The sequence below is a fragment of the Mus pahari genome, chromosome 21 (assembly GCF_900095145.1).
Source record: "Mus pahari chromosome 21, PAHARI_EIJ_v1.1, whole genome shotgun sequence".
Classification (NCBI taxonomy): Eukaryota; Metazoa; Chordata; class Mammalia; order Rodentia; family Muridae; genus Mus; species Mus pahari.
Window position 1 is genome coordinate 22,433,082 of NC_034610.1, and position 19,931 is coordinate 22,453,012.

General features: G+C 56.0%; 1 protein-coding gene across 1 annotated transcript in view; it reads right to left on the bottom strand.

The window, feature by feature from the left end:
• Positions 1–19,931, bottom strand: part of Grm4 (glutamate metabotropic receptor 4) — an 89,056-nt gene that overhangs the window by 29,402 nt on the left and 39,723 nt on the right. Inside the window, exon 3 of the mRNA XM_021220979.2 lies at positions 16,182–16,398. Coding sequence (XP_021076638.1) covers positions 16,182–16,398 — 217 coding nt within the window. The remainder of the gene's footprint in view (positions 1–16,181; positions 16,399–19,931) is intronic.

Here is a 19,931-nt window from a genome sequence, read left to right on the forward strand (position 1 = left end):
GGTGTCTGTCCTCCCCTAGGCCCAGCTGTGCTCCCTCCCACGGGTGTCTGTCCTCCCTAGGTCCAGCCCTCTCTTCAATAGTGGCCGATTCCACAGCTGCTACCCTGGGCCCCCCCATCTCTGTACGCAGATGCAGTGCTCCCAGGTACGAGCCACCTCTGCATGGTGCTCACAGCCTGTGCTGGACAGGAGTCACACTGGAAGCCCAGGAGGTGGCAGCTCTAGGAAGCTTCCTCAGCAGAGGCCACTGCTGAGTGTGAGAGGGCAGGAGGTGGCTTGCCAGATAGTGAGACATCCACGTGGGCAAAGACACTCACTGAGGGTGGCTCTTTCAGCCAGGGCACACATGTATATGCACACATACAGACACACACCACATACCACATGTATACCACACACACATGCATAACACACACACCACATACACACAAAGCACACATAACACTCACAACACACACATAGCACACACAACACATACAAACACCACATACACACATGTCTCACACACACAACACACACCTCATACACATATATCACATACACCACACACACACAACACACACACACAACACACACCTCATACACATATATCATATACACCACACACACACACAACACACACCTCATACACATATATCATATACACCACACACACACAACACACACCTCATACACATACACCACACACACAACATAAAATACATACATCCAACACACACATCGCACACACACCACACACCACATACAGACACACAACATACACACATAGATACCACACACACATAGCACACAAAACACATAGACACCACATACATACAACATACACATAGACACCACCTACACACACCTCACACACACAACAAACACCTCACACATACACCACACACACACATGCAACATACACCTCACACACCCCATATGTATACCACACATGTATAAGACACACACACCACACATACAAAGCACACATAACAGACAACACACACAACACATACAGACACCACATACATACAACATACACACATATAGATACCACATACACACACAGAACACATACCTCACACATACACCACACACACACACAACACACACCTCACACCCACAGAGAAACACACACCACATATACCACACCACACACACACACACACACACACACAACACACACCTCACACCCACAGAGAAACANACACCACATATACCACACCACACACACACACACACACACACACACACACACACACGGAGATGCAGGGGCGATCCTTAGGTCACTCCTAGATAGCTAGCAAATCCCAAACTTGAAACAGAGCAGGACCTCTAAGAAACGCAGGGGCCAGGGAACCAGGCTGAGGGTCTCTGGTCAGGGCTTCAACCCTGCCAGCCCCGGGCCACAGTCAGAGCCGGGAATGGCTTGTTGCCCTCACTGCCTGGCGGTTTCGAATGATGGCAGCACTCGGCTCCTGCCAAGCTGCCATATGGTCTCTCTCCAGTCAGAAAATGGGCCAATGGAGACGTGTCTTCGTCCCCATCTGGGAAGGCAGATGGACAAGAGGAAGAGGCTGGCCCAGGCGGTGGGGATGGGCCACCTGGCCCAAGGAGGGAAGTGGGAAGTAGGGAGTGGATGGCTCTCCAGCAGGGAGAGGGTGTTGGGTTAAGTCACACTCCTGGGCCAGTGCACGCTGTGAACTGCACACTTCACTTCACGAAGCTGAAGAGAGGGTTAGGTGACGGTGGCTCAGGGAGGGGGACGTTAGTCACAGGAACTGAGTGTGGCATGCAGCCTTGGCGATGTGATATTTATGGAGCGTCCCACATAAGCTGATCGTGACCCAACAAAGTCACCCCTCGGGGGACTCACACCACATACCCGGTAGACAGATGGGAAAACTGAGGCTCTCGAAGGTGGAGTGGCTTCCAGGTTATGAAGAGAACTAGGCGAGGGGCTGAGGAGGCTGCAGGGCTACCGGTTGGCCCATAGTGTGCTTAGCAGGGGGTGGAGGGGTGGGGGTGGCTCTGGAGATGGGGTGTCTGAGAACAGGGGTGTGGACATGCCTAGGCATGGACTTGGGTGGATGTCCCCACACCAAGAAAGCAAGTATATACAGCATCATGATTTTGTCCCTGGTCAACATGGCAGGCAGTTGGGGGTCGGGGGGACAGGGTCTTTCTTGAGGGACGCAGCTCCTGGGACTGACATGGTTCCCCATCACAGCCAGAGAGGACTGGGGTGGCCCCAGAGGCACAGCACTGACTGAGCACCCACCCTGTGGTGGCACTGGCTAGGCCTGGCCTGCGTGACTCCACATACCAACCCCAGGGCAAATACGAATATCCCCACCTGGCAGGCACGGAAGCTGAGGCTCAGAGCTGGCAAACAGCCGGGCAGAGGCTGGGGAAAGTGAGGCCAGGGCCTCCATCAGACCAAGGTCCTCTCTCCGGAAGCCCTCCTGATCCAGAAAGCCCTGCCCTCCACGGCTGTCCCTGGGACTGGGAGGAAGGGTCGCCACTGCCAAAGACTCACTCACCTCTGTGGAGTGGGTAAAGATGACACGCATGCGCACACGGTCACAAACCGTGCTGCTACAGGGTTCCTGTGTCCAGCCCCTGCCCCCATCACTGTGGTCTACACTGCACTCTTACCCTCCCCTGGGGCACTGCCTCCTCCCCACACCTCAGCCTCTCCGTGGACCTCATCAAGAGCCACTTGTCCACACTGATACAGAGCAAGGGAAGCCGGCAAACAGCAAGAAATAACCAGTTCCCAGCTCCAGGCAGACACAGGACCAGGCGGGCTGGAGGAAGCCCAGGTTCCTGAGCCCAGCAAAGCCCTCCTGGGTCCCCTTTAGAGATCATTCACAGACCCCACCCAACCTCCTACCTGGAACCTGGCTGCCAGATCGCTGCTCAGACCTCAACTGCCCTGTGCCGGCTGTACTGTTAGAAGTCAGATGCCACAGCCTCTCACCAGAGATAGCTCTGACTACATGCATCCCAAGGGACCCCTGAGACCCCAGTCTACACCAGAACAGAGGGTCCAAGACCAGAGAGGGGCTTTGCCTTACCTGGGGACACATAGTAGCAAGGGTAAGCCTGGTGACCTCTGAATGCCTAGGACTGCAGTCCCACCTCCCACACCTACCCAGGCTCCTCCCTACATGCTCAGACTCCTCCCACACCTGCTCAGGCTCCTCCCTACATGCCCAGGCTCCTCCCACACATGCTCAGGCTCCTCCCTACATGCCCAGACTCCTCCCACACCTGCTCAGGCTCCTCCCTACATGCTCAGACTCCTCCTACACCTGTTCAGGCTCCTCCCTACATGCCCAGGCTCCTCCCACACATGCTCAGGCTCTGTTCAGGTTCCTCCCCACCTACTCAGACTCCTCCCACACCTGCTCAGCCTCCTCCCTATCTGTTCAGGCTCCTCCCCACTTGCTCAGATATCTCCCACACCTGTTCAGGCTCCTCCCCACCTGCTCAGATATCTCCCACACCTGTTAGGCTCCTCCCCACCTGCTCAGACTCCTCCCACAGCTACTCAGACTCCTCCCCCTTTCTCAGGCTCCTCCCCAGTCTCAGAGGCTCCACCTCAATTTCTCACAACCCAAGTAGCAGCCTGTGGGCTCTTTCCTCTTTTTTTTTTTCCCCCCCTCTTGTGAAAATGCTTTTAAATGTAAAAACAGAGAAAAAAAATAATGAAAAGACAAACCCTAGGAAGTCAAGTGGAAAAACCTATATTGCTGCAGAATATGGCAGACTGCAGAGAGGAAAGCAGTGGGGGAGGGTCCCCCAGGCCATGCGAGGCTCCCTGCAGGAAGCAGGGAAGGCAGGAGGCAGTGGGGGGGTCTCATACACAGACACACACACAGACACACACACACACACACACATGCCTGTATGCACACACACATCACTCTTTCTCTCCCTCCTCCTTGTCTGAGCCAGGCTGTCAGCAAGCCCGCTCCCTGGAAAGTCTGGGTGGGAGGTTCCATGACAGGGTTGTACCATGGAGCAAGCCCTGGCCTAAATGTTTGAGCTCTAATGTGACATTTGGGGTGGGCAACACTTCCAGACCCCCAAACGATATCATCTTCCCCTGAGGATGCTCCAAGATGAGCTAGGGGTAGCAGTAGAGAGTCAGGCTTGGTTCCCCCAGCGCCACCTCCGGCCTAACACTGCACAGAGCTCCAGGCTTGGCCAGGCTACAGCTCACTCAGGCCTGGCTTCCACCATCACTCTGCCTGCTCCTGCCTAAACTTCCTCTCCACTAGGCTCAGTGCAGCCTGCCTTACTCTCTTACCCTACTGATCCCTGGTGTGCCCACACTGTGCACACGTGCACACACACTAACATGTGTGACACCTATGTCGCTTGCTTGGGTTTGCAGCCACTACCTCCGCATGGGCCTCCCAGGATCTGCCAATCTGACGTCCTCCCTACAGTAGGCCTTTGGGCAGGTTGCCCCCAGCCAGGAGAACCCCGAGCCAACTGGCCAGGTATCCATCATTACCCATCACCCCTTCCCTTGCTGGATTCTTCCTCCCCAGGGACTCAATGAAGACAGGCAGCTGTCCATGTTTGCTAGACACGCACGGGACAGGAGTGCAAGCTCAGGTGACAGAGGCCTGGGAGGAACCCCACCTGCACATGCCCTCTCGGGGATGCGCAGAGCCCGCAGTGATCCCTCAGAGCTGCCACCATGTCCCATACAGGCTCTGGGCCCCCTGTGATGCCTGATGTCCACTCCATGCCCAGGGCTATCTTTCAACCCTGCCTTCTGCTCTGTCCACTCCTTCTGCTCAGCCCTATACCCTTGCAGCAAGCACTGGGGAGCACTGACTTGCAGCATGAACAGGCAGCAGGATAGCAAGATGATTCACCACTAGCCTGTCCCCAGGCTCAGGGGGAGACCGCTGGGCCACACAGGTGCATGGCACCATCCCCTTCCTTGTGGCAAGCGACTTGAGTTCCTGGTGGGCAGTGGGTCCCCTGGGAGAAGACCAGTCAGGTTTTGGCGGATCCAGGTTTGTCCACATTCCCTGTGTTCATGACCACTTGTAGCAAGGAGACAGAGGCAGAGAGGGGCGAGCTGAGCCCACTGCTGCTGCTGTGCGTTTCCGGACAGGTTACTAAACCTCTCTGACTTGCCCTCTGTGAAACAGGCAAGGTCTTAAACTCCCCCTGGTAGGGCTAGAGGAGTCTGAGGGTGTCTGTGACGGTCTGGTGCTACAGCCAGCTGTAGCCACTGCCCTGAGGAGCAGGGCAAAGCTTTGCTGCCTGGGAAGAAGCTGAGATGGAGATCATTGCTCAACTGGATCAGAACCTTGGGTCCTTGGCTCTGCGGAGCAGGGTCTGCACTCTGCAAAAGCTATTCCCGAAACTCGGTGCTGGGCAGTTCCCGGGCTACCGCTTGGAAGCACAGGGACTGTCTGAGGCGCCAGCAGCCAGCACACACGTGAGCTCAGCAGGTTGCTATGCTTCAGGACCACACAGAGACACACCCACAGCTCTCCCACCCCCAAAAAAGCCACCACCATAAGGACCTGCATAGGGCCACACAGCACCCTAAGCAGTCACCCCTTGCCCTATTCACAGCTCGGCAAGCTCATGCAGGAACCATACAGCAACACAAGCACAGGCACCCCAGACGTCACTGTGTGGTGGCCACAGCACACCGCACAGCTGTGCATACCACAAGGAGACAGGCTGAGTCCACCAGGCCACACGGCTGAGCTTATAATATCCTCAAGTGTGTTCCCAAGCACAGAGTCCTTTTCTCACAGCCATACAGCAGACATATACACAGAAAGCTGTCACATAAACCACACAGGCATGTCCCTAGCCAGTCAGGCAATAAGCCTGCCAACACAGGCTATGCCCTGCACCCCACAAGGCTCACAGCCTGCCCCTCAAAAGCTTCCCCAGGTCTCCCATGGACCTCTCCGTGCATGCCCTGGTACCAACCAACCCCATACACACCAGGGTCTGCTAGAAACTGGGGATCCCAGCAGCTCTCTGGACCCTGCCCGCACACTCACAGATCCCTGCCTTTCCTTTTGCTGGCAGCTTTGAACTTAGCTGGATTGCTGCCCAGCCCCCCAGGGACTAAAGCAGAGTCTTCACTCTTCACCGTCCCCTCTCTTGGCCCCAAACCCTGTCTCTGTGGGGTTAGGGATGCACAGAAAGGAACTCAGATATTAGAGAGCAGTGAGCCTCCGTGACACTAGAGGCCAAAAGGCCATCTATGGTCCTGGTCCCATCTCAGCTGCCCATTGCTGCCCACCGACAGCCAAGTCACCTGGTGTTGAGAGTGTGACACATACCCACCCTGGGCCAGGCCAAGTGCCTAGGATGAGGTAGGACACGGGGGTCTCATGCAAGCCCTGCTGTCCCTGGTTATTAGAGTTTCATTAGCCGCGATGTTGGGCTCTTGAGAGGAAATCCACTGAGTGATTGCTCTAATATCTTAGCACAGATGCATTTAGGCAAAACACCTTCGAAAGCAAGGAAGCCAAAACTATATAGAAAAGGGAACTGCTGGAGGCAGGTGGCAAGGCGAGGGCTAAGCAGACAGGATATTGGCAAAACATCAGTGGGGACCCTGTGCAACCCTGCATCCGCCCTACACGCCCTCAGTAGCGTGTCCATGGGTGGGGCAAACACAGCTGCTCCCCAGACTCACTACAGACAGAGCCGGGGTTCCCCCAAGACCCCACATACTCATAGCTGCTAAGTGCAGTTCCGGGCCTACTGACCAGTCCACTGATCTCCCTGTGGAAGAGGGGGGGCCCTCAGTCTGGCCAAGGCTCTGTCTCCATCAGCCACACCCAAGTATGCCACACACAGAATAAGACCTCCATGCCTCTCTCGTCTGCCTCTGCCCCTAGAAACAGGCAGACATGGGGCTAACTACACACGGGGTCTTCTGCACCCCCACCGCCACCCCAGCTTTTTAACCATGACCACCTCCTCCAAACCATGCTCCCTCTGCTACCTCAAGGCTTTGTCATTATGTCCTGAAGCAAGGAACAGCCACCTGCTTCCTGTCTGCTGAGCCCTGTCTGCTGTGTAATTTGCCAGCCTCAGGGAGAGGGCTGAGCCTGGGAGAGGCAGGGTTCAGGTCCCCAGCTACCACTGTGTAAGTTTAGACAGGTAAACTCTGGGGAGTCCATCCATCGAAAAGTATAAGAATAGGACATATAGGCGAGTATGGTATAATCAGGAGACTGAGGCAGGAGAATGACCTTGAATTCAAAGCCAACCAGGCTGTATGAGGAAACTCTATCTCAAAAAACAAACAAACAAAAACCCTGAGCAAGCAAACCTGGGTAAGGGCCACAGTGCCTGATGCCAGAACACAGCAAGATTGCCCCCCTGTGTTGTCCTGCAGTCAGCTTTCCTCTGCGAGAGTCCCCAAGAGCTGTATCTTCCTCCCTTCTGACCCCTGCCCCGCCCCGTCCCAGCAGATAGGGGAGCTCAATTAACACTGGTGTGATGTATCTTAATTTCCAGCTGCTGTCCAGAAGATGGGACGCCAGTGGTGCAGGAGATTCCTGGGTGGGGAGAGACTGGAGGTGTCCCTGGACAGCTCCACCCCCTATAGGAGCAACATACAGGCAGGAGAGAGGGAGCTTCGGGGAGTTAGGGGCTGGCAGCAGCGAGCCGGTGGTTTGGCCGGAGTGGGGAGGGCCGCTGCAGACGGGGATGAAATATTTAGAAGCCCACATCCCCGGGAAGTGGGAACTGCCAAGCAAAATGAAATGTTGAGATGTAATTACGCAGGCAGCCCAAGCATGTCTCACTGCAGGCGGCTCAGCCCCTGAGCCTACCACATCAGCCACTGGTAAAGAAGTCCTCCGGGGTCCTCCCAGCCAGCCCCGCCCTCTCTACAAGCCAGGCCAGGAAGCCACAGCCAGAGCTGACAGGTAGAATCGGGGGCCTGTGGCAGACCCCACAGTCCTCTCACTGTTAGTTTCCTGGCAGAAAATGGAGCTGTTGACCCATGCCCCAGAAAGGGGACCACTAGATAGCCTCGGCGTGTGGCAGTGAGGGTGACACGGGGCCCAAAGCAGCAGAAGCCAGCCTGATCCAGTTTGGGGTGGGTGGTACCAGGAAACCCAGCTGCCTGGGGCTCTGGTTAATAAAAACCGGATAGACCAGGTCAGGAACTGATCCATCAAAATTGCCTAAAACCCTGCTGCCATAGGGAAGCTTGGAGTTCCAAACAGAGCCACCAATCCTGGAGCGGGGGAAGAGGGGCTGTTGGGGGGGGCAGACATGACTGGCAGGGAGAGAGGGTCCTTCAAGTCTAAGGGTTCTTCCTAGATGCCCACCTTGCTGAGCAGTATGGGATAGATCCGCTACCTCTTCTGGTTTGGTGTGGGACATTTCTGGTGCCAGACCAACACAAGCTATGACACAGGGGACTTTCCCAAGTTGTGATATTCGCCCATGTCTGGAAGAATACCAAGAGAAGAATGGGACCACCCAGCCTTGAGAACTTCTTTATGAGCTAAGCCAGAGTCCGCAGAAGGGCTTCAGCTTGCCCCAGGCTGACCAGTGTGAGCCAGGAACACACATCCGGTGCCCAAGGTCCTCACCAGGCTGCTCAGGAACGCAAACCCAGCTAGCTGACCATGCCCCAACTACACCCTTCTCCCGTGGGTCCTATTCTCACAGACCACTCTCCAGCCAGCTGTGATCTCTCCTCCCCAAGAGTCCAACACTTCCCTTCGGAGGCTAGCAGGACACCCCTCTTACTGTTCCCTACCCACAAAGAGAATGGCCACTCAAGAGGCTTGCTACCCCAGCTCAGCCATCCCTCAAATGCAGCTAGACACCGAAGAACAAGCAAGCTCAGATCGCTGGCTGACGCCTGGACTGTAGCCGGATGGTGGTACTGAAACCTCCTCCCCACCGCCAGCCCTTCCCCCACTCTCATCCAGTCTCCTGCCTCCTCCCTCTCACCTCTTCACAACCACTCAGCTCTCCTCCAACAGCTAACATTTACCCTGTGCTTCATCGCAGGCCCCTCCCAACCAGGTCACATCCTGGGTATCCGGCCTATTTCACAGATGAGGAAACTGAGGCCACCTGTGAGCCAGATCCTGCCTGGTTGCCTCTGTTACTCTAACTCAGATCCTCCGTCCTCCTCTTCCTCCTCCCCTTCCTCCTCTCCCTCCTCCTTCTTTTCCTCCATTTCCCATCTTCTAGGTAGCTAGTAACTCATCTTGCCCCTCTGCCCACATTCCTAAATCTGACACAGGGCCAGGCAGGACGTTCTCTGAAGTGGCCAGGCCCCGGGCCTTCCTGAGCCCTCCTGGTCCCCTCCCATCCTCTCCTTCCTCTCCTCTGCTTCTCTCCTTGCCTTGCTGCTTCCTAGACCCAAGGCTTCCCTTGGGTCCCAAGGCATCGTTAGCTTCCTTCAGGCTCGTTAAAAATTTGCATAAAATTTGCATAGAATAGCCACATGATCACTCTGTCTATAGCAAAATAAAGCCAGATGTAGCACATGAGAGTCAAGGGCGGTAGAGACCCAGGAGGGGGAGAATCCCCAATCTAGGAGGTCAAGTGCAGGGAAGTCACCACACAAGCCTGGACCACACAGTCTACCTGCTCCATCTGCCCTGCTTCTGGGAGGGGCATGGCCTTCTGAAGGCAACAAGAACAGACCCCTCCGGGACACCCTCTGGGCCGGGCCCAATCCTAGGTCTCCCAAAGGAAGCTCTTTTCTTTCCTGGCCTGGCCTGGCCTGGCCTCTCCATCCTGCAAGCATACGTGTGTGTGCGCGCGCGCACACACACACACACACACACACACACGCACGCACACACGCACACGCACACACACACACACACACACCACGTTTGCTGATTGTTGGAGACAAGCACCTCAACCCTTTCATCTCAGCTTTCTAGCTGAGCTGGACCTGCCTGGTCACAGCAGTGTCCAGGAATAAATGTGTGTGGATAAGAAAGAAATCGGTAACAGAGCAGAGGGGAAGGGGCCTGCGTTTCAGAGGCTTGGCTCAGCCTCCTCAGACTGCTTGGAGCAGGAAGCTGGCTACAGGCGGCCCAGCAGGGCCAGGGTGCCGCTCTCCAAGGTGCTGAAGCTTGGGCTGAGCTTGGCTCAACAACCTCAGCCCACGCCAATCCAGGGATCTGTGAGCTCACAACTAGAAAATAACCTGACCTTCTCGACACCTGAATCCCGGGGTCCAAACCCTCACCTCTTATAATATATATATTTTAAGAGTGTATGTGTAAAATAAAAAGAAAACAAACAAACAAAAACGAGTGTATGTGTGATTATGTGTGTAGTATGTGTATGTGGGGGAATGTGAGCATGTATGTGTGTTGTGTGTGGTGTATGTGGGGAGGTTTATGCATTGTGCATTTGTGTGTGTGGATAATATATGCGTGTGTGTGTAAATGTATGAATATATATACATATGGTAGGTGAGTGTGTATGTGTGTATGTGAGTGTGGGTTTATGGTATATGTGTGTGATCTTGTGCATGTGTGAGTGTAGGTGTGAGTATGTGTGAATTGTCTGTGTATGTGAGTGTGTGTGGTGTGTGTAAGTATGGGGGAATATGGGTTTATATGGTGTGTATGTTTTGTATTGTATGAGTGATGTGTATGTGGTATATGTATGTGTAGGGTGTGTATGTATGTGTGTATTTGTGCATATGTGTATTGTGTGAGGGTATGTGTCTGTGTAGGTGTGATTATGTGTGGTGTGTGTGTATGGGGGATGTGAGTGTGTATGGTATGTATATATGTGTGTTGTGTGTGTGGTATATGTATATGTGCATTTGTGTGTGTGTGTGTGTGTGTGTGTGTGTGTGTGTGTGTGTGTGTTGCACACAGTCTCTCCCTAGCACTCTCAGCTCTGCCCTCTAACTCACCTCACTGAGCCTGAAGTGGGGCTGGTGACCATTGTGTCCCAGTGAGCATCTTGTCCCGACTCTTTTCCTCTCTTTCTCCCTGTCCCTCCCCTCCCTCTTTCCCCACCCTAAACACATGTACATGCACACACAGAGACACACACAAGCACGCACAGGGCTTTTACCAAGGCTAAAGTTAGGCCTGGCACTGAGGGGTTTCCATTACAACTGTCAATGACCTGCGTCTGGAAATGAATGTGTGTCAGGTGGGTCTCGGAGTCTCAGAAAACTAGAACAGACAGGCTGGTGGAGGAGTTGACAGAGGGCTGGCCAGGGCGGCAGAGTCTGTCCATGCTCAAGTACTCTGAAAGGGAAGTCTGGAGTGGATGGAACAAGGCAGAAATGGCTTCAGTACCCACACATGAACGCATGGAGGAATGCACACGGCCCCTTGCTGGTCCCACACACAAAGAACTGAAGGGTCTGGGGAGGGTTGTGACTAGGGTCTCACACATGTACACGGGGTGGTGGCAGAGCAAAGCTGTGGGCACGCTGCATAGTGCCAGGCCTGGAACAGGGCCCCACGGAAACCTGGCAAAGAAACTGGCTGCAAGCTCCTCCCCAGGGACACGGTGACAGCTCACACTTAGCCACAGCTCCAGCACAGGGGCCACGGAGGAAGCAACCAGATAGGCCAACAGATAGGGGAGAAGGTCATTAATCAGACCAGCCTGAAGCTTTAGCCAGTTGTTCTTGGATCACCAGAAACAGTTAGAAGGGACCCTCTCCATTCCATGGGTGTCTGGGAGACACCACAATATGCTTTGCAAGAGAAAAAGATGAATGCAACGACTATGGGGTTCGAAGACCTGTGGAAATGACGGGAGGGTACTGGGGGAATGTGTGACTTCACGAGTACCAGTGACCTGGGGTCCAGGGCCAAGGAGCACCATGGGACCTGGCCTCCAAACACTGAGGGGAGATGGAAAGTCAAGGAACACTAGGAACCCAGCCATGGGAGTCCAGAGGACCCGTGCCCCAACACCTTCACAGCAGCAGAAAAAGCCAAGGCTCTCGGTAGCACCCCACAGCCGGGGGGTGGGGGAGCGGCTGGGCATGTGCTCTCTATTCATGTTCCTGTTAGATTAAAGAGGGAGGCAGAGTCTCAAGTTCAAGACCACACACATGGATTAGAGCCCAGCCTCCTGCCATGGTGCTTGGGCTTGGAACCACCCAGAACTGGCTTTCAAAGGCCGAAACCCCAAAGGGGCTGCCATAAGCAAAGGGGTTCTTTATACTCCAAAATATCTTCAGGGACGTTCCCTCAGAATGTGCACACATGGCTTCCCGTGGAGGACAGAAAGCAGCAAATCAGAGCAGGACAGACAGCCCAACTGTCTTCCTACTGCTGTCTGGGTACACTCTCAGAGGCTGGCAGAGAGAGCCAGGGAAAGTGACAGCATGCATACACATGCACATGCACACACACGCATGAACACATGGGTGCACATACATACCCACTCAAGCACATACACACACATATGCACACATGTATGCACATGCACAAACGTACATGTGCATATACACACCCACTCAAGCAATACATACATACATACATATTCACATACATACACACTCAAGTACACACACGCATGCACACACACAAACATGCGTGAACACACGTGCACATACACATCTACTCAAGCACACACACACATACACACACACTGATGCATGCACCTGTATACACACACACACACACACACGTGCGCGTGCGTGCGCGCGCACGCGCACATGCACGCACATGCACACACAAACATGCATGAACACACATGTGCACATATACACCTGCTCAAGCACATGAATGCGCACATGCATTCACACATACATATGCATGCATACATATTCACACACACACACACATACACACACACACACCAGTGCCTCACGACATCTAGCCCTAGGGACTCACCGACCTGAGAGGTGTCAGCACCCCCCCACAGGCCAGAGCATCAGAGAAATCAGAGCAGACAGGCAAAGTCCCCAAGGCGGGCCACGCGAGCGTGGGAGTTCATCTTTCTCACACAGGATTGACCTGGCCATCACAAACAGTCACATTGATGCCAACACCTTGCCAACCCCCAGCCTGGCAAAGACACCAGCTGGGGCCTGGTGGGCCTTGCCACTCAGCAGGGCCACTCAGTGATCCAAGGGCAGTGTCAGGGCTCAGGGCAGCCTGTGGGGGTTCTGGGATTGTGAGGAGGCCATGTGGCAGGGCCCCTCTTCTCCTGAATTCTCCAAGAAGGGCTCTGCAAGCCAGGCCTCAGGCTACCACTCCAAGGAGTGGGTAGCCAGTGGGGGGAGGGGTGTCCAGAAGCTGCTGAAGCCAAAAACAGGCGAATACCCTAAGCTGAAGCCACAACAGTCCTCCTGTCTCCCCTACCCCTGCTGCAATCTCCACAGCAGCCAGAGCCAGCTCCCAACACAGGCATAGCCCCCCTGAGCCCCTCTGGGTATCCCCCGAGCAACTCTGGGTGCCCCACTGAGCCCCTCTGGGTGCCCCCGAGCCCCTCTGGGTGTCCCCCCTGAGCCCCTCTGGGTGACCCCCAGCCCCTCTGGGTACCCCTAAGCCCCTCTGGGTGCCCCCCAAGCTCCTCTGGATGTCCCCCCCGAGCCCCTCTGGGTGTCTCCCTGAGCCCCTCTGGGTGCCCCCCCGAGCCCCTCTGGGTGTCTGTCCCCCCTGAGCCCCTCTGGGTGACCCCCTGAGCCCCTCTGGGTGACCCCCCAGCCCCTCTGGGTACCCCCAAGCCCCTCTGGGTGCCCCTCGAGCCCCTCTGGGTGCCCCCCCAAGCCCCTCTGGGTACCCCCAAGCCCCTCTGGGTGTCCCCTGAGCCCCTCTGGGTACCCCCAAGCCCCTCTGGGTGTCCCCCTGAGCCCCTCTGGGTGCCCCTCGAGCCCCTCTGGGTGCCCCCCCGAGCCCCTCTGGGTGCCCCCCTCCTGCAAGCTTCAGTCCTTCCCATGCGTCCTCTGAGGGAGATGGGCCTAAGTCCTCTTCAGCCAGTGTCTGTGAACACTTAATCAATGTGAGGAGGGATTTGTAATGGTCGGTGTGGGATGCGGGTGGGATGTGACCAGCACAGGCTGGGCTCCATCAGCGATGGAACCACTCTGAGCATGAGTTAACAGGTGAGCGAGTGTCCCGTGGGCTGACAGGGACAACAGTCTCCACCACAGGACAAAGCTCCTGCCCCGGTTCCTTCAATCTGGCCGTGTGGCCTAGGGAAGGCCACTTACCTTCTCTGGTCTGTCTTTTACTTGAAAATGGCTAACATCAAACTCCTCTGAAGGGCCCAGAGCCATGTCCATAACAGAGGCCTGACAGACTCACCACCGTGGGAGACTTCCCAGCCTGTGAGCAAGAGCGGCACAGCTCCCCCCTCTCCATCTCTCTCCCCCACAAGCCTCCCACCACCTCCCAGGTGACTTATACTTCAGAGGACAAATCAATACAGTATGCGGCCAAAAACATCTTTAATCTTTCTCGGGGATTAGGCTATAAGGTGCTGTGGCCTCTTTCTCCCAATGTTCAATTCTGATTTCAATTTGGCCTGCTGGAGCAGTTCTCTCTATTCCTGCCGCCCCCTCCCATTCTCCCTCCCTCCCCCGCCTCCCTCCTTCCTCCCCTTCCTCCCTCCCCCTCCTCCTCCTTCTGTGTATCTCTCCCTCTTCACCCATCAAGCGCTACCTTCCAAATCAAGTCCCATTTAGCAACAGTGGCCCTGATGGGGACCCAGTGTCGAGGTGGTCTCAGGTTAACCAGGAGAACCGAAGAAAGTGTGGACAGCTGGGCCTCAGAGGCACGGGACAGAATGCAGAGGTGGCCACATGAGGGGCCTTGCCAGACAGGAGGACGGAAGAGTCAGGGCCTGGGATTCTCTTGCTTCTGTAGACTCTGAGGTCCTCTCTAATCATTTCTTATACACTCTTCTGACGGCAGCAACTCACGGTCCTGCTGTCAGCTAAGCACACCACACACCAGCCTCTCCTGCGCCTGCAGGCCTTACACACAGTGTTCCATGTGTCCTTGTCACCCCCCCAGCTGGCCATAGACCCCAGTAAGAGGACAGCCCGCCCCTCTGTACTGTGTGACGCCTCTGAGGCTGGCCTGCTCATAGAAATGGGGTCCCCTCCACGTAAGACAGGGGCCACCCAGCCAGCGGGTGCAGCTCATGATCTAGCACCTTCAGGCCGCCCACAACTATGACTCTAAACCCCTCTGTCTTCCCCTAAGCAGCACCTCATCCTGAGTCCACCGAGGACAGTTTGTGCTTTTAATAGCAGGCTTGTTCAGAGCAGGAGCAACCCCTGAGGTTTACAGAAGCACAGCGTGGCATCTATCATCCCAGGAAAAGAGAGAAAGGAGGGCGGCCATGGTTCCCAGGCTCCGACAAGGTCCTAACGACGCATCCCCCCAACGTCCAGACCCTGGCAAGTCTGCAGAGCACAGCCAGGCTCCCTCCCGCACTGGCTACAGAGTTAGGGAAGACCCCACTTCCCACCGCCCCTGCACTGGGCTTGGCCCCCAGGCAGCTTCCCCAGGACAATTAAAGGGCTTATCACAGAATTGCGGTAGGATTATGCCTGCAGGCCATCACCACCCTCAACCCCAGGCCACTCTGCAGTTTTAGGAAAGGCAATTAGAGGTCTGGGCCCTGCGGGTATAAATATACACTGGCCAAGGTCGAGAGCAGCAGTGAGCTACTTAGAGCCCACGGGATGAGGCTGTCAGGGGCACCGAGGCCTCCCCTGTACTCCTCTGTGCAGGGGACCCTTGGGAGCCACAGGATCCAGAGTCCCCCATCCCAGGGGTCACCTCTGAACCCTCCTGACACCCCTTCAGATCGATAGCTGGCGTCCCCATCCTGATGTTAGCCTTTGCTGTGCCTGTGGCTTACCACGGAGGCCTCCAGAGCACCCGTCACAGGAACAAGTGATAACAGCCGTCCGCTCGGTGGGGAAGCAGCACGGGACACAGCCCACCACTACGGAGGGCACCCCGGTCCTGACCATCCCCTGCTCCAAGGCTGATCGCCTGCAACTGAGTCCCTGATCCCCACCTAAATAAAACCCTCTAGCTTCCTCCCTCGCCTGCCCACGAGAGGACAGGGGTGCCTACAGATGTCCCTCATGGCCTTCACCCATGATGGGGCTGGGGAGAGGGGACACCAGACAAACACAGTTCAGAGAAGAATGCAAGAACCCAGCAGCAGCGGGCCCAGCCCCACACACCACTCACCGTTCTCTCGGGACTTCTGGATAAAGGCCTCCACGCCGCTCTCGCCGTAACTGCCCTCTGAGGCCAGCGTGGACACATAGTTCCACTTGAGGGCCCGGACGATGTCCACCATGGCCTGGGCCTGGTACGTGTCCGAGGGCACGACCCGGGAGAAGAAGTCATAGCGGCTGTTGTCACTCAGGTCGGGAGCCGTGGAGGCGTAGCTGATCTGGGGGATCTGGGGGTAAGAGAACACGCAGATCGATGGGCAAAGGCATAAATGGAGCAGTTGCTTCCTACCCGCCCACAGCTCTGGGACCCCCTAAACCCAGAGTCACCCCTCTCACGGAGACAGTCTCCCCACATCCATCCTGTGAAATGGTGGGACAGGTCCCAGACACTGAGAGGAACAGGAAAAGGTCTGATGGTGGCCATCCCTACCTCCAGCTCTCCTCAGATTCTGAGGCCGCCTACCTCCTGCATAATTCTACCTGGTAGGGGCAAGGCCTGGCCGGCAAGACAGCCGCGAGCTTGCCTATGCCCCAAGGGAGACGCCCAGCTGGCTTCATGGGATCTATGACTAATGGTCTCCAGGAACATCCCACATACAAACTACACACATGAGTAGACACACACATGGCGGGGATGGGGGAGCACACCTGGAACCTCAGTTTCCAAGTCCCTCTAGTCACCACCCAGAAGGCTTTGTTGCTAGGGTTCCAGTGGCCTCTGTCTCCTGTCTCCTGCCCGGTTGGAGGACACGGCCCAGAACCCAGACCTCAGCTGCTCCCCCATCCCAGAGCGGCATCCGCTGAGAGATCCTTTCTCTCCACTGTTTGGGCAAAGGGCCTAGAGAGGGAAAGCCACCTCAGGAAGGGCCTGGAGAGGGAAAGCCACCTCAGGAAGGGCCTGGAGAGGGAAAGCCACCTCAGGAAGGGCCTGGAGAGGAAAAGCCACCTCAGGGGCACCCTAGGCCTCTCTTCCTGCTCCTACCCTTCCAGTCAAGGTGTTAATATAACCCTGTACCCTCCTGTGGTTGTTTAAAGGCACAAGAAAGGAGTCATGTGACCCTCCTCATGACCCTCCTCACCGTCCCCCTGGTCTCCACAGCCCTCTGCCCCTCCTCCCCTCCTCCCCTCCTCCCTCATCGGGGCTTTCAGCCGCCACACAGACTATAAGGCTCCTAGACAGAGCTGTTCTGTGTCCTGCAGAGATCCTCCATACCCAACCTGCACCCCATGTGCCAGAAGCACCTCCACCCACGGTGACCAGCGTTATATCTCCAGACGTGGTCAGAAGTCCCAGAGGAGTGACTACCCCGGCTGAGGATCAGTGTTTAGAGCCTTGCGTTGAGCTGCTCGGGAGGAAGCTGGTGGTGGCGGCGCACACCTTTAGTCCCAGCACTTGGGGTGCAGAGGCAGGTGGATCTCTGTCTGAGTTCAAACCCAGCCAGGGCTACACAGAGAAACCCTGTCTTGGGGGCGGAGGAGATAACAAGGTGGGGCACAAGAAGAGCAAACCAATTAGCAGCGATCCAATCACTGTTCAGTGACAGCAGGGCTGTGGACCTTGCTGCCCTATTCTTTACAAGGCCTTTATACATGTCTAAAATGTCCATTTTCCTAAAAAAGATTACTATACACTATGATCGGGGTGCAGACAGCTGGGTCCCTGTCAACCCAGATGAGCAGCACCTGGGACCGCCCAGCTAGGCTGCTGCTCACCCCCTCCCAACTAGACCCCCTAGGATCCTGCTGTTAGGCTGGGAGCCCCCCCCCCCATGAGCCCCTTTCCCCACATCAGCAGCTTCACACCAGCAGGACTAGTCCAGGCAGGTGGCCTCCATCACCCGCATGCACCCCATTCCCGCAAAGGTGGGGGATCACATGGGGCTCCTGCATGCTATACAGCAGGAAAGCCACATGCTGAACTGTCCCAGCAGTCACCGTGGCCCTTGTGACCAGGCCAGTGTATGAACAAGAGACCAGTTCCTTCTCCCTACCACTTCGCAGGCTCCGAAGTTCCTGCTAAGAAGGCTCCAGACTGCGGTTTGGGGATCTAGTCCTACCCTGCTGCTGCCTGGCTGGCAGTGCTGAGCTCAGTTCCTTCTTCCCAGGCCTCGATCTTCCTGAATGAGCAGTTAAGAACTGCTGGTAATGCGGGGAGTCCCTGGGACCCGGGAGCAGGCTCTTTGCGGTGCTTCAGTGCTTTGTGTGACCCCTGCCCTGCCCCCTGCTCCCCCACCTCCCTCTGTCTTCCATTAACCCCCCAAATCCATCCACCCTGCCTGTACCCACCCAGTCCCCTCTGCTGCCTACCACCCTCAGGGCAACATCCTCGAATGCCTGTGCTCTCTGAGGCCCCCTCCCTCCCACTGGCCCCAGCCTGTGGCGGGGGTGGGGGTGGGGGGGTGGGGTGGGGATGGGGGGTGGAAGGTGGGGGGGCAGAGGATAGGCAGGGAGGAGGATGCTCAATTAGAATTCTCCTCACAGGTGACCCTTCTCAACACAGAAGCCCAAAAAAGACTCCAGCCAGTCCCCTTCAGCCTCCCCCTGCCCAGGGCAAACACAAAATACCCACTGGATCTGAGGCTTGCCCTGTCCTGTGTGCTAAGGATGCTGTTCTGGGGTGGGGACCAGCATCACAGCCACCAGGCTCACTAGCCCCGTTCCGCTCCCAGGGCTTAGTTGCTGCAGCTCACGGACTGACTCACAGACCGACTCACAGACCCTTCTCCACGCTCTGCACTGTCTGACCTCACCATCTCCAGTCAGTCCTCCGGGCTCCTCCAGGTTCCCCTCAGCCTCCCACAGCATGAAGTGTCACCTGTTCAAGTCACCTACTGTGCAGTCCCATCAGGAATATGAAAAGGTGGGTGGCCATCCAGCCCGGGGCTCTGGTGGACAACCCTGCTCCCTGGGAAACAGGAGGTGCCCACAGCCAAGTGTGACTTAGCTAGGTCTTGAGTGGGTTGAAACTCAGGCAACACACAGTGTGTCTGCCACTGGCCCCCCAGGAAAGCTCTGGTTCATGCAGATGACCAAGAAGGAAGAGTGTGAAAATTCTCTCCTCTGCCCCTGACTAGGATGTCCATCCCACAAGACAATTTTAAAAAGCTGCTTCCGGGCTTCAGCAACCATCAAGCAGGGGGCGGAACACGTGCTGAGTCCCCTGAGCACATGGGTATGTCACGCTACGTCACCCAGCCACTGCACTGCAGCCAGCAGAGTGCCACTAGGTCAGTGAACACCTGTCCCTGGGTCACCTGCCTAGCCAGGGGAGTGACAGACAGCTCTGGAGTGGGAGGAGCTGGGCATGGAGGCACTCTTGAGATCCCAGCACTTGGGAGGCAGAGGCAGGAGGATTGCTATGAGTTCCAGGTTAGTCTAGGCTACATAGACACCCTATTGAACAGGAAGAAGAAGAATGAAGAGGAAGAGGAGGAGGAAGAAGAGCCAAGAGGTTCCTCTGCAGAAGAGGAAGAGGAGGAAGAAGAGTAAAAAAAGGAGGAGAGGGAGGAGAAGGAAGAAGAGGAGGAGGAAGAGGAAGAGGAGGAGGGAGCAGAGGCAAAGGGGAGATGAGAAGGCAGGGTGTAAGGAGAAGAGACTGAGGCCCCTGCCAGGGTAACTGACGTTGGTATCAAATTCTAAGGAGCTGCAGGTGTATTTGAGGGAGGGTGATCTGCCTAGGGGGACCAAGATGGTATTTATGCACATATGCCTGCACTGGGGTGCTTATGTGTCCCTAGGACTACAGCAGGCCCTCACCCCC